General features: G+C 53.8%; 2 protein-coding genes across 2 annotated transcripts; both read left to right on the top strand.

Moving 5' to 3' along the window:
• The first annotated feature begins 3,798 nt into the window (after positions 1-3,798).
• On the top strand, positions 3,799-4,454 carry LOC136097776 (feather keratin-like). The gene is made up of 2 exons (XM_065830532.2): positions 3,799-3,820; positions 4,120-4,454. Exons 1-2 carry the CDS (start codon positions 3,799-3,801, stop codon positions 4,452-4,454), a joined length of 357 nt encoding a protein of 118 aa, XP_065686604.2.
• A 3,053-nt stretch (positions 4,455-7,507) lies between these two features.
• Positions 7,508-12,426, top strand: LOC136097775 (uncharacterized). Its single transcript, XM_065830530.1, has 3 exons — positions 7,508-7,793; positions 8,194-8,493; positions 12,347-12,426. Exons 1-3 carry the CDS (start codon positions 7,508-7,510, stop codon positions 12,424-12,426), a joined length of 666 nt encoding a protein of 221 aa, XP_065686602.1.
• Positions 12,427-13,312: the final 886 nt, after the last annotated feature.

A 13,312-nucleotide genomic window follows, 5' to 3' on the forward strand; every position in this document is an offset into this window, starting at 1 on the left:
CCTCCCACCCCCAGAGCACCGCCGTTGGATCCTCCTCATCAGCTGCCGTGGGCAACGAACTCGGCGCCCAGGGAGTTGCCATCAACTCCGGCGCCTTCGGCTATGGCAACGGCTATGGCTTTGGAGGCATAGGTGGCTTTGGCGACAGAAGAGGCCGCTACATCTGCTAAAGGCCCTCGCCGCCACCCCGATGCCAACCACACACACGCTGGAAGCCAAGCCACGGATTGAGGACACGCACCTCTAGGACCTTGCAGGCACATGCACCTGCTGTCCATGTCTCCTCCTCTTAGGACACCAAGAAAAGAAGCAGGGAAGGGGCCAAACTGGGCTGCCTTCATCCCTGGCTGAGGTCCTTCTCCTCTTCTCCCACCTCTTCCTTTGCACCTTACATTTGCTCTCTTCCACTTGGTACTCCTACCTTTGCACTCTTTTTGGTCCTCAATAAAGTTCTCTTCATCCCAGCCTGAGACGCCTCCTCTTGCTTTCTTCTGCCGTGGTTCATCCAGTCTGACTGAGCAAGAAAGCAGGGCTCAAGGGGTGTGGGCACCAATGACAAGAGTCTCATTCCTTTGTCCTTGTTCTCTTTGGCTTGAGTATTTAGACACACTGGTGATATCTACCTATGCTGCCTTGTCTCCTGACTTAAAACCTCATCTACACGTCTTTTAATTACCTCCAGGGATGGTGACTCCACCATTTCCCTGAGCACCCTGTTCCAATGCCTGACAACCCTTTCTGGGAGACATTTTTTTCAATATCCAGTCTAAACCCCCAATGGCACTATTGAAACCGTTTCTTGACCTCTTAATTTTTGCTCCTTGAGAGAAGAGAACAACATCTCCCTCTCGACACCCTCCTTTCAGACAGTTGCAGAGAGAGAGAAGGTCTCTCCTCAGCTTCCTGTTACCCAGGAAAAACATCCCCAGAGCCCTCAGCTTCTTTCCATCCCACTTGTGCTCCAGATCCTTCACCAGATTCGTTGCCCTTCTCTGAACCCCCTCTAGCACCTCCAAGGTCTTTCTTGTCGTGATGGGCCAAAAAGTGAACTGCGGATTCTAGGTACAGCCTCACCAGCACCAAATACATGGGGATGGTCACTGCCCTCCTCTGGCTGTCCACACCAGTGATGACACAGGCCAGAATGCTGTTGGCCTTCATGGGCACACGCTGGCTCATGTTCTGCCAGCTGGTCACCAGTAGCCCAGGCCCTTTTCCAACAGGCAGCTTTACAGCCTGTCTTCCACCAAGCCTCAAGTGTTCCTTGGGGTGGTGGTGACGCAAGTGCAGAACCCGACACTTGGCCTTGTTGAACCTCAGACAATTGCCATCTTATCATCTATCCAGCCACCCCCAGAGCACTGCCGTTGGATCCTCGTCATCAGCTGCAATGATCAATGAACTTGGCGCCCAGGGAGTTGCCATCAACTCCGGGGCCTTCGGCTACGGCTACAGAGGCCTGGGCGGCTTCGGAGGCCTGGGTTGCTTCGGCGGTAGAAGGGCTGGATACATCTGCTAACGGCCCACAGCTTCACACCTGTCGGATGCCACCCACCGCTCTGAAGCTACGGCATGGATTTTGGACTCACCTCTGGATCCTTCTTGGCACGTGGACCTGCTGTCCATGGCTCCTCCTCTAAAGGAGCCAGGGAGATCTTGGTGCTCTAGCAAAATCTATGTCACGGATACAATATCAGCTAATGTTCACCCTCCGTGCAGCTTATACTTGTCACCTTCTATTTGGTGCTCCTGCATTTTCACTATTCTTCTTTTTTCAATAAAGTTGTCTTGCATCCCAGCCTGAGACATCTCACTTTACTTTCTTCTCTCAAGGCTCCTCCAACCTCACCCAGCACAAAGCCACTGTTTAGGAAGCAAACTGGATAGGGGGGAAAATGGCCACAGGACCTGTCCCAGGAAATATGTCACCAGTTATACCAGCAAGAACACAGACCAGAATCTGGGCATCATCCAGAACATGATGAAAGCCCATCACTGTATCAAAGAAAAACTTTGACACAAGAACACTCTCCTCAAAATGCCTGTGGTGAGACCTCCCTATGCCAACACACACTTGACTATCTTTCTTCCTCAGCATCACTCTCCGGCTCTACCAGGAGCAGAAAGAAAGAATCATTTAGTATTCAGACTTTTTTCATGGTTTCAGAGGTCCTGCCAAGTCTGTGGTCCAACACAGGCTTCCTACAGGGTCACACCTCCTGTGGGTCCACCCACCTGCTCCAGCATCAGGTCCTCTATGGGCTCCAGGTGGTTATCTCCTCCACTGTGGACAACCCTTTTCTGGGAAGAAAATTGTCCTAATATCCAATCTAAACCTCTCCTGGCACAGCTTGAGGCCATTTCCTCTTGTCCTGTCACTTGATACTTGGGAAAGACACTGAATCCTTTCCTCACTACAACCTCCTTTCAGGCAGGTGCAGAGAGCCAGAAGGTCTCCCCTCACTTTTCTTTGCTCCAGGCTATACCCCTGCCACGTCCCAAAGTGGGTCCTCCATCACACCCGTGCTCCCAGCTTTTCACAAGTTCCATTCCCCTTCTCTGAAATTGCTTAGGCACCTGGAGATCTTTCTTTTTGTCAGGGGCCCAAAACTGTACACACCATTCAAGGTGTGTCCTCACCAGAGCCAAGGACAGGGGATCGTCACTGTCCTGCTCCTGCTGGACACAAGCCAGGACGCTGGTGGCTGTCCTGGCCACCTGGCCACACACACTGGCTCATACTCAGCCACTGTCGACCGACACCCCCAGGTCCCTTACCACCGGGCAGCTTGCCAGCCACTCTTCCACAAACCTGGAGCCTTTTTAGGGTTGTGCTGACCTAAGTGCAGGACCCGACACTTGGCCTTGTTGAACCTCATGCAACTGGTCTCAATCCATTAATCCAACCTGTCCAGGTCCCTCTGTAGAGCCTTCGTAGTGCCAAGTGGCTCAACGCTCCTGCCTAACTTGGTGTCATCTGCAGATGTGCTGAGGGCGCACTTGATCTCCTCATCCTGATTAAGAAGAAAGTGATTAAACAGAACTGGCCCAAGGACTGAGCCCTGGGGAACACCCCTTGTGAGTGGCCACCAACCGGATTTAACTCCAGTCACCATAAACCTTTGGGATCAGCCACCCAGCCCGTTTTTCAGCCATCTAGGACTAAGGCTGTCCAAGCCGTGAGCATCCACTTTCTCTGGGAGAAACAGTGTTAGCTTGTCTACACACAAACACTGTCTATGTAGCATGAGTAATCTTCTGGAACCTTCTCACACCTTCCAACAGTGTAGCTCCTTCCCTACTAACACCTTGAAACATGAGCCCTGCACACCCACCTCATAAGACAAACACACACCAAGGCCCCCACAGAGCACAACGAGCGCGGAGGGAAAGGCTTAGTGAGATGGAAGCAAGCAGGGCCGAGATCCCATGCCATGGAAGAGACAGTTCCACAAGCCCAGCACAGCTTCAAAGCCCAGATCAGTCTGCCAGTGCTGCAAGGAAATGAGGCCCCCTCAACACAACATAACTGCAAACCACAGGAGTGCCATGGAATGACCTCACTGATGACACCCAACCTCTCCTACCCTCTGACTGCCATCTCTGCCCGCCCTGACTCGTGCCATCAATGCCAACTCTTCGGCCTCTACCGCTCGCACTTCAAAGCTGCCGCACGGCCAAGTGGACACGTTCTAAAGCCAAAAACAAGAAATCGGACCGTTGCGGGAAGGAAACCACAGCTTCCTCATTCTTGGCCAACCTGTGGCATCAAACAGCTGCTGGCTGCGAACTGCCGACATGCGCAAAGGCTGTCCTGCCCGTGGGGGACCAGCATAAAAGCCGGCCCAGCGCCTCTCTCCCTCACACACTTCTCCTGGTGCCTTCTCCTCCCTCCGCGCTCAACAAGGTGAGCCTCAACCCCTTCCCCTCCTTCTCCTGCCCCGCCTGGCCCCTCTCTTCCAGCACGCTCTGCCCCCAGCCTCAGCAGCCCTCACGCCTCCCCACTGCCACGCTCCCCACAGCCCCGCACCAGCCTCCCCACTCCCTCGCCCTCCTGCAACACCGCTCCTCGCACCCTCACGCCCTTGCGCTTGCTCAACAGCCTCTCGTCTATTCCAGGGCCCCTCCACGCTACACACATGGCCTGCTACAACGCCTGCGGCACTGGGGGACCCACCCCGCTGGCCAACAGCTGCAACGAGCCCTGTTCCCTGCAGTGCCAGGACTCCCGCGTCGTCATCCAGCCTCCCGCCGTGCTGGTCACCCTGCCAGGACCCATCCTCACCTCCCACCCCCAGAGCACCGCCGTTGGATCCTCCTCGTCGGCTGCCGTGGGCAACGAACTCGGCGCCCAGGGAGTTGCCATCAACTCCGGCGCCTTCGGCTACGGCAACGGCTATGGCTTCGGGGGCCTGGGCTGGTTCGGCGGCAGAAGGAGCCGCTACATCTGCTAAGGGCCCTCGCCAACACCCCTGATGCCAACCACACAGACCCTGGAAGCCACAGCATGGATTGAGGACACGCACCTCTAGGCCCTTGCAGGCACATGCACCTGCTGTCCATGGCTCCTCCTCTCAGGGCACGAAGCGCCGAAACAAGGAAGGGGCCACCCCGGGCTGCCTTCATCACCGGCCGAAGGACCTTCTCTTCTTCTCCCACAACTCTCTTTGCACCTTACACTTGCTCTCTTCCACTTGGTACTCCTACCTTTGCACTCTTTTTGGTCCTCAATAAAGTTCTCTTGCATCCCAGCCTGAGACGCCTCCTCTTGCTTTCTTCTGCCATGGTTTGTCCAATCTGACTGACCAAAAAAGCAGGGCTCAAGGGGCCATCATGCTGGTGGGTGGAAAAGGACCAAGAAACTACTCTTAGCAGCTAAGTCTTCAGGAACACCACCACGTGCATTTGGTGGTCTTCCGGGCTGTCAGACAAGCCAGCCCTTCACTTACCTAAGGAAAAGGCTTGGAAAGTGTCATCCACTTCTACCCTGGTCTCTCACCCAAGCTCCCCGTGGCAGCACCTACTTTTCCAAATCACTTCCTCAGCACCACTCGCTGCCCATCATGGCAAACAGAATCACTGCGTGCCCAAGGAACCTCTGGACATCATCTAGTTCAACTCCACCTGCTCAAGCGTCGTCAGCTCAAGCGGGCTGTCCATGCAGTTTCCAGTCAGATGTTCAGTATCTCCAAGGACAGAGACTCCAGTATCTCTCTGCACAAGCAGATCCACTTCCTGACCACCCTCGCACTGAATAAGCGTTGCCCGCTCCTCTCACAAAATGGCAAGGCTTCTCAGCTTTCTCCCTTCACCCTCGGCCTGGCCGTGGGCACCAGTGACAAGAGTCTCATTCCCTTGTCCTTGTTCCCTTTTGCTTCAGTATTTAGACACACTGATGACATCTACCTATGCTGCCTTGGCTCCTGTCTTAAAAACCTCATCTACATGTCTTTTAACTACCACCAGACATGGTGACTCCACCGCTCCCAGAGCACCCTCTTCCAATGCCCGACGACCCTTTCAGGGAGAGACTTTTCTTAATATCCATCTAAACCTCCAAAGGCACTACTTGAAGCCACTTGTTCACCTCTTAGCTCTTGCCACCTGAGAGAAGAGAACATCTCCCTCTCGACACCCTCCTTTCAGACAGTTGCAGAGAGAGAGAGAAGGTCTCTCCTCAGCCTCTTGTTCTCCAGGGAAAACACCCCCAGAGCCCTCAGCTTCTCCCCATCCCACTTGTGCTCCAGGTCCTTCACCAGGTTCGTTGCTCTTCTCTGAACCCCCTCCAGCACCACAAAGGTCTTTCTCGTCATGATGGGCCAAAAAGTGAATGCCGCATTCTAGGTGCAGCCTCGCCAAAGACAGAGGGATGGTCACTGCCCTCCTCTGCCTCTCCACACCAGTGATGACACAGGCCAGAATGCTGTTGGCCTTCCTGGGCACACGCTGGCTCATGTTCTGCCAGCTGGTCACCAGTAGCCCAGGCCCTTTTCCAACAGGCAGCTTTACAGCCTGTCTTCCACCAAGCCTCTAGAGTTCCCTGGGGTGGTGGTGACGCAGGTGCAGAACCCGACACTTGACCTTGTTGAACCTCAGACAATTGCCATCTTATCATCGATACAGCCAGCCCAGATCCTTCTCTAGAGCATTCTTACTGGCCAGCACATCAGCATTCCTGCCCAACTTGATGTCATCGGCAAACTTACTGAGGGTGCACTCCATCCCCTTGTCCAGATCATGAAGAAAGATATCAAACAGAACTGGCCCCAGCACTGAGCCCCAGGGAACACCTCTTGTGAGCGGCCACCCACTGCATTTAACTCCAGTCATCACAACTCTTTGGGTCCACCCATCCAGCCAGTGTTCTAGCCAGTGTAGCGTATGCCTGTCTAAGGCATGAGCAGCCACTTTCTCGACGAGAAATGATTTCAAAGGCTTTACCAAAATCTTACTACACAGCATACACAACCATTCCCTCATCCACTAAGGTGGGTAAGCTTGGCCATAGCAGGAGATCAGGTTGGTCAAGCAGGACCTGCCTTTCATAAACCCATGCTGACTAGGTCTGATGACCTGCTGGTCCTGTCCCTGCCACGTGGTGGCACTCAGGATGATCTGTTCCATGACCTTACAAAGCAACAAGGTCAGACTGACACATCTGTAATTCCCCAGGTGCTCTTTAGTGACCTTCTTCTAACTTCCGGTCAATAGGGACCTCCCCAGAGAGTCAGGTCTGATGATACATGATGCAAAGTGGCTTGGGGAGCATCTCAGCTAGCTCTCTCACAACTCCTGGGGAGAACCCATCTGGCCCCATACGCCTGTGTGTGCCAAGTGGTGTAGGAGGTCACCAACCATTTCCCCTTGGATTCCTGGGGCTTTCTCCTATGCCCCATCCCCGTCTTGCAGCTCAGGTAGCTGAGTGCACAGAGAACAGCTGGTTATATGCTTAGAGACTGAGGCAAAGGCGGCATTAAGGCCTTTTCCTTATCCATTGTAAATGTGTTGCTCCCTGAATCCGCTACGAGTTGGAGATTCTCCTTAGCTCTCCTTCTGTTGAAAGAACATATACCAAAAAAGTTTGTATTGTCTTTTATAGCAGGAGCTGGATTAGGTTCTAGTTGGGCTTTGGCCCTTCTAATTTCCCCCCTGCATAACATCAAAATATCCTGGTGTTCCTCCGGAGTACCTTGCCTTTTCTGGAAGACATCAAAAACTCTCTTTTTACTTATGAGTTCAAGCCAAGCCTCTCAGTAAAGGCCAGGCCAGTCTGCTTCCCTGCCAGCTTCTCTTTTGACATATGGTGACTGGCCCTCACACATGGTGGAATCTTCTGGTACCTTCTCACAGGAGAAAACCACGATGCCCGCATGCTAAAAAAACGTGCCGCATAACATTAACACACACAGCTAAAAGCTTACAAGCAAGAGGGCACCAACACACTCATAGAGCACAATCAAGACCAAAGGTCAGGAGGAGGCAGCAGGCAGGTGAGGGATCAAACACCATGGAAGTGGCAGCCCCTCATGCCTGTCACAGCTCCAAAGCCGAGACCAGTCTGCCAGCGCTGCAAGGAGATGACGCCCCGTCCACACAACACAACTGCAAACCACACGAGTGCCATGGGATGACCTCACTGATGACACCCAACCTCTCCTACCCTCTGACTGCCATCTCTGCCCGCCCTGACTCGTGCCATCAATGCCAACTCTTCGGCCTCTACCGCTCGCACTTCAAAGCTGCCGCCACGGCCAAGTGGACACGTTCTAAAGCCAAGAACAAGAAATCGGAGCGTTGCGGGAAGGAAACCACAGCTTCCTCATTCTTGGCCAACCTGTGGCATCAAACAGCTGCTGGCTGCGAACTGCCGACATGCGCAAAGGCTGTCCCGCCCGTGGGGGACCGGCATAAAAGCCGGCCCAGCGCCTCTCTCCCTCACACACTTCTCCTGGTGCCTTCTCCTCCCTCCGCGCTCAACAAGGTGAGCCTCAACCCCTTCCCCTCCTTCTCCTGCCCCGCCTGGCCCCTCTCTTCCAGCACGCTCTGCCCCCAGCCTCAGCAGCCCTCACGCCTCCCCACTGCCACGCTCCCCACAGCCCCGCACCAGCCTCCCCACTCCCTCGCCCTCCTGCAACACCGCTCCTCGCACCCTCACGCCCCTGCGCTTGCTCAACAGCCTCTCGTCTATTCCAGGGCCCCTCCACGCTACACACATGGCCTGCTACAACGCCTGCGGCACTGGGGGACCCACCCCGCTGGCCAACAGCTGCAACGAGCCCTGTTCCCTGCAGTGCCAGGACTCCCGCGTCGTCATCCAGCCTCCCGCCGTGCTGGTCACCCTGCCAGGACCCATCCTCACCTCCCACCCCCAGAGCACCGCCGTTGGATCCTCCTCGTCGGCTGCCGTGGGCAACGAACTCGGCGCCCAGGGAGTTGCCATCAACTCCGGCGCCTTCGGCTACGGCAACGGCTATGGCTTCGGGGGCCTGGGCTGGTTCGGCGGCAGAAGGAGCCGCTACATCTGCTAAGGGCCCTCGCCAACACCCCTGATGCCAACCACACACACCCTGGAAGCCACAGCATGGATTGAGGACATGCACCTCTAGGCCCTTGCAGGCACATGCACCTGCTGTCCATGGCTCCTCCTCTCAGGGCACGAAGCGCCGAAACAAGGAAGGGGCCACCCCGGGCTGCCTTCATCACCGGCCGAAGGACCTTCTCTTCTTCTCCCACAACTCTCTTTGCACCTTACACTTGCTCTCTTCCACTTGGTACTCCTACCTTTGCACTCTTTTTGGTCCCCAATAAAGATCTCTTGCATCCCAGCCTGAGACGCCTCCTCTTGCTTTCTTCTGCCATGGTTTGCCCAGTCTGACTGACCAAAAAAGCAGGGCTCAAGGGGCCATCATGCTGGTGGGTGGAAAAGGGCCACGAGACTACTCTTAGCAACTAAGTCTTCAGGAACACCACCCACATGCATTTGGTGGTCTTCCGGGCTGTCAGACAAGCCCTTCACTTACCCAAGGAAAAGGTTTGGAAAGTGTCATCCACTTCTACCCTGGCCTCTCACCCAAGCTCCCCGTGGCAGCACCTACTTTTTCAAATCACTTCCTCAGCACCACTCGCTGCCCATCACGGCAAACAGAATCACTGCGTGCCCAAGGAACCTCTGGACATCATCTAGTTCAACTCCACCTGCTCAAGCGTCGTCAGCTCAAGCGGGCTGTCCATGCAGTTTCCAGTCAGATGTTCAGTATCTCCAAGGACAGAGACTCCAGTATCTCTCTGCACAAGCAGATCCACTTCCTGACCACCCTCGCACTGAATAAGCGTTGCCCGCTCCTCTCACAAAATGGCACGGCTTCTCAGCTTTCTCCCTTCACCCTCGGCCTGGCCGTGGGCACCAGTGACAAGAGTCTCATTCCCTTGTCCTTGTTCCCTTTTGCTTCAGTATTTTGACACACTGATGACATCTACCTATGCTGCCTTGGCTCCTGTCTAAAAACCTCATCTACATGTCTTTTAATTACCACCAGACATGGTGACTCCACCGCTCCCAGAGCACCCTCTTCCAATGCCCGACAACCCTTTCAGGGAGAGATTTTTCTTAATATCCATCTAAACCTCCAACGGCACTACTTGAAGCCACCTGTTCACCTCTTAGCTCTTGCCACCTGAGAGAAGAGAAAAACATCTCCCTCTCGACACCCTCCTTTCAGACAGTTGCAGAGAGAGAGAGAAGGTCTCTCCTCAGCCTCTTGTTCTCCAGGGAAAACACCCCCAGAGCCCTCAGCTTCTCCCCATCCCACTTGTGCTCCAGGTCCTTCACCAGATTCGTTGCTCTTCTCTGAACCCCCTCCAGCACCACAAAGGTCTTCCTCATCATGATGGGCCAAAAAGTGAATGCCGCATTCTAGGTGCAGCCTCACCAAAGACAGAGGGATGGTCACTGCCCTCCTCTGGTTGTCCAACCCAGTGATGACACAGGCCAGAATGCTGTTGGCCTTCATGGGCACACAGTGCCTCACCTAGACAAAATTCACAGCAATTCCCTCACCCACCAAGTGGCTCTACTTGTCATAGAAGAGATTAGGTTAGTCAGGCAGGACATGCCTTTCATAATCATACGCAGACTGGGCCGGATCACTTGCTAGGTTGTCCTGTACGTGCAGTATGAGGACACTCAACATGATCTGCTCCCTGCCCTTCCCTGGCAGCAAGATCAGACTGAAAGGGCTGTATTTTCTCACATACTCCTTACAGCCCTTCTTGTAGAAAAGTCTCACATTTGCCATCCTCCAGTCAACTAAGACTTCCCTGGTGAGCCGGGACTGCTAAGAAATTATGCCAAGTGGATTGGTGAGCATGTCCCACAGGTCCTTCAATACCCTTGGCTGGATACCATCTGGTTCCATGTCTAACTGGTGTAGCATTTCATCAACCTTTTCCCCTTTGTTTCTTGTGCTTCATTCTGCTCCTCATCCCTGTCTTCCAGCTCAGGGGGCTGGGCAGACATAGAACTGTGGAATGTCTTAGACACAGTCACCTTGAGTTACTGGAACAACCCAGACCAAAATGGAACGAGGAACCGGAATATTTTTGTACACGAAAAAACACTTACAATGTGTTAGTCAAATTGCCGGAGAACGTGCAAGATTAATTAAACCAAACACGTGATAATTTTAAGGGTGTAAACAGCTAGCGTAAGCAAATCAAAATAGAAAGTTAAACAGGTGTACAACAGTGACTAGCTATTTGTTTAAGTGCCTTGCCTAAATAAAGAGTCTTTTGGCTCACCTGCATCACAAGTCTGTGTCATCAATCCCTTCAGAAAACAACAGGTTTTGCAATTAAAGAATGAGGCAATGAGGGCACTAAAGCATTTTCCTCAACTCAGGTCTCTGTGTTTTCTTCCAGTGGCAAATAAATGATGGAAATTCTCCTTAGCCCTCTGTTGCTAATCATGTATGTACAGAAACATTTTTAATGTGTTTTACGAAAGTAGCAGATTAAGATCTAGATGGGCTTTGGCAATTCTAACGTGCTGCCTGCATAACCTCTCAACATCCTTGCAAAGCTCCTGAGTACCCTGCACCTTCTTCCAGAATTCCTAACTTTCTCTTTTTTGTATCCTGAGTTCCAACCAAATCTTTCCCTTCAGCCAGGCCGGTCTTCTTCCCTGCCAGCTCGTGTTCTACACACAAACACTGTCTATTTAACACGAGGAACCTTCTGGAACCTTGTCAGAGCTTCCAATTGTGTAGCTCCTTCACTGCTAAAACCTTGACACACGAACCCTGCACAGCCAGCTCATGAGGAGAACACACACCAAGACACCACACAGCACAACAAGTGTGGAAGGAAAGGCTTAGTGAGATGGAAGCAAAGAAGGCTGGGATGAAACACAATAAGGAGGCCATATTTCAAGCCTGGATGAGCTCCAAAGCCCAGACCAGTCTGCAAGGGCAGTGAGGAAAGGGCTCCCGCTTCACAAAGCAAACGCAAACCACATGGATGCCATGGGATGACCTCACTGATGATACTCCACCTCTCCTACGCTTCAGTCGAGTCCTCTGCCCACCCTGACACGTGCTATCAATGCCAAGTTTATGGTCTCTAATTCACGGACTTGAAAGCTGCCACCAGGGCCAAGTGGACACGTCCTCAAGACAAGAACAAGAAATTGGAGCATTGCAGGAAGCAAAACACACCCTCCTCATTCCTGGCCAGCCTGCGGCATCAAACAGCTGCTGGCGGCAAAATGCCGCCATGCGCAAAGGCTGTCCCGCCCCTCAGGGACCGGCATAAAAGCCTGCCCAGAGCGTCACTCCCTCACAAACTTCTCCTGACACCTTCTCCTCCCTCCGCGCTCAACAAGGTGAGCCTCAACCTTCTTCCGCTCCTCCTCCTGCCCCGCCTGGCCCCTCTCTTCCAGCACACTTTGCCCCCAGCCTCAGCAGCCCTCACGCCTCCCCACTGCCACGCTCCCCACAGCCCCGCACCAGCCTCCCCACTCCCTCGCCCTCCTGCAAAACCGCTCCTCGCACCCCCACGCCCCTGCGCTTGCTCAGCAGCCTCTCGTCTATTCCAGGGCCCCTCCACGCTACACACATGGCCTGCTACAACGCCTGCGGCACCTGGGGACCCACCCCGCTGGCCAACAGCTGCAACGAGCCCTGTTCTCTGCAGTGCCAGGATTCTCGCGTCGTCATCCAGCCTCCCGCCATGCTGGTCACCCTGCCAGGACCCATCCTCACCTCCCACCCGCAGAGCACCGCCGTTGGATCCTCCTCATCAGCTGCCGTGGGAAACGAACTCGGCGCCCAGGGAGTTGCCATCAACTCCGGCGCCTTCGGCTATGGCAACGGCTATGGCTTTGGAGGCATAGGCGGCTTTGGCGACAGAAGAGGCCGCTACATCTGCTAAAGGCCCTCGCCGCCACCCCGATGCCAACCACACACACGCTGGAAGCCAAGCCACGGATTGAGGACACGAACCTCTAGGCCCTTGCAGGCACATGCACCTGCTGTCCATGTCTCCTCCTCTTAGGACACCAAGAAAAGAAGCAGGGAAGGGGCCAAACTGGGCTGCCTTCATCCCTGGCTGAGGTCCTTCTCCTCTTCTCCCACCTCTTCCTTTGCACCTTACATTTGCTCTCTTCCACTTGGTACTCCTACCTTTGCACTCTTTTTGGTCCTCAATAAAGTTCTCTTCATCCCAGCCTGAGACGCCTCCTCTTGCTTTCTTCTGCCGTGGTTCGTCCAGTCTGACTGAGCAAGAAAACAGGGCTCAAGGGGCGTGGGCACCAATGACAAGAGTCTCATTCCCTTGTCCTTGTTCTCTTTGGCTTGAGTATTTAGACACACTGGTGATATCTACCTATGCTGCCTTGTCTCCTGACTTAAAAACCTCATCTACACGTCTTTTAATTACCTCCAGGGATGGCGACTCCACCATTTCCCTGAGCATCCTGTTCCAATGCCTGACAACCCTTTCTGGGAGACATTTTTTTCAATATCCAGTCTAAACCCCCAATGGCACTATTGAAACCGTTTCTTGACCTCTTAATTTTTGCTCCTTGAGAGAAGAGAACAACATCTCCCTCTCGACACCCTCCTTTCAGACAGTTGCAGAGAGAGAGAAGGTCTCTCCTCAGCTTCCTGTTACCCAGGAAAAACATCCCCAGAGCCCTCAGCTTCTTTCCATCCCACTTGTGCTCCAGATCCTTCACCAGATTCGTTGCCCTTCTCTGAACCCCCTCTAGCACCTCCAAGGTCTTTCTTGTCGTGATGGGCCAAAAAGTGAACTGCGG

This window comes from Patagioenas fasciata, chromosome 2 (assembly GCF_037038585.1).
Source record: "Patagioenas fasciata isolate bPatFas1 chromosome 2, bPatFas1.hap1, whole genome shotgun sequence".
In the NCBI taxonomy this organism is placed as follows: Eukaryota; Metazoa; Chordata; class Aves; order Columbiformes; family Columbidae; genus Patagioenas; species Patagioenas fasciata.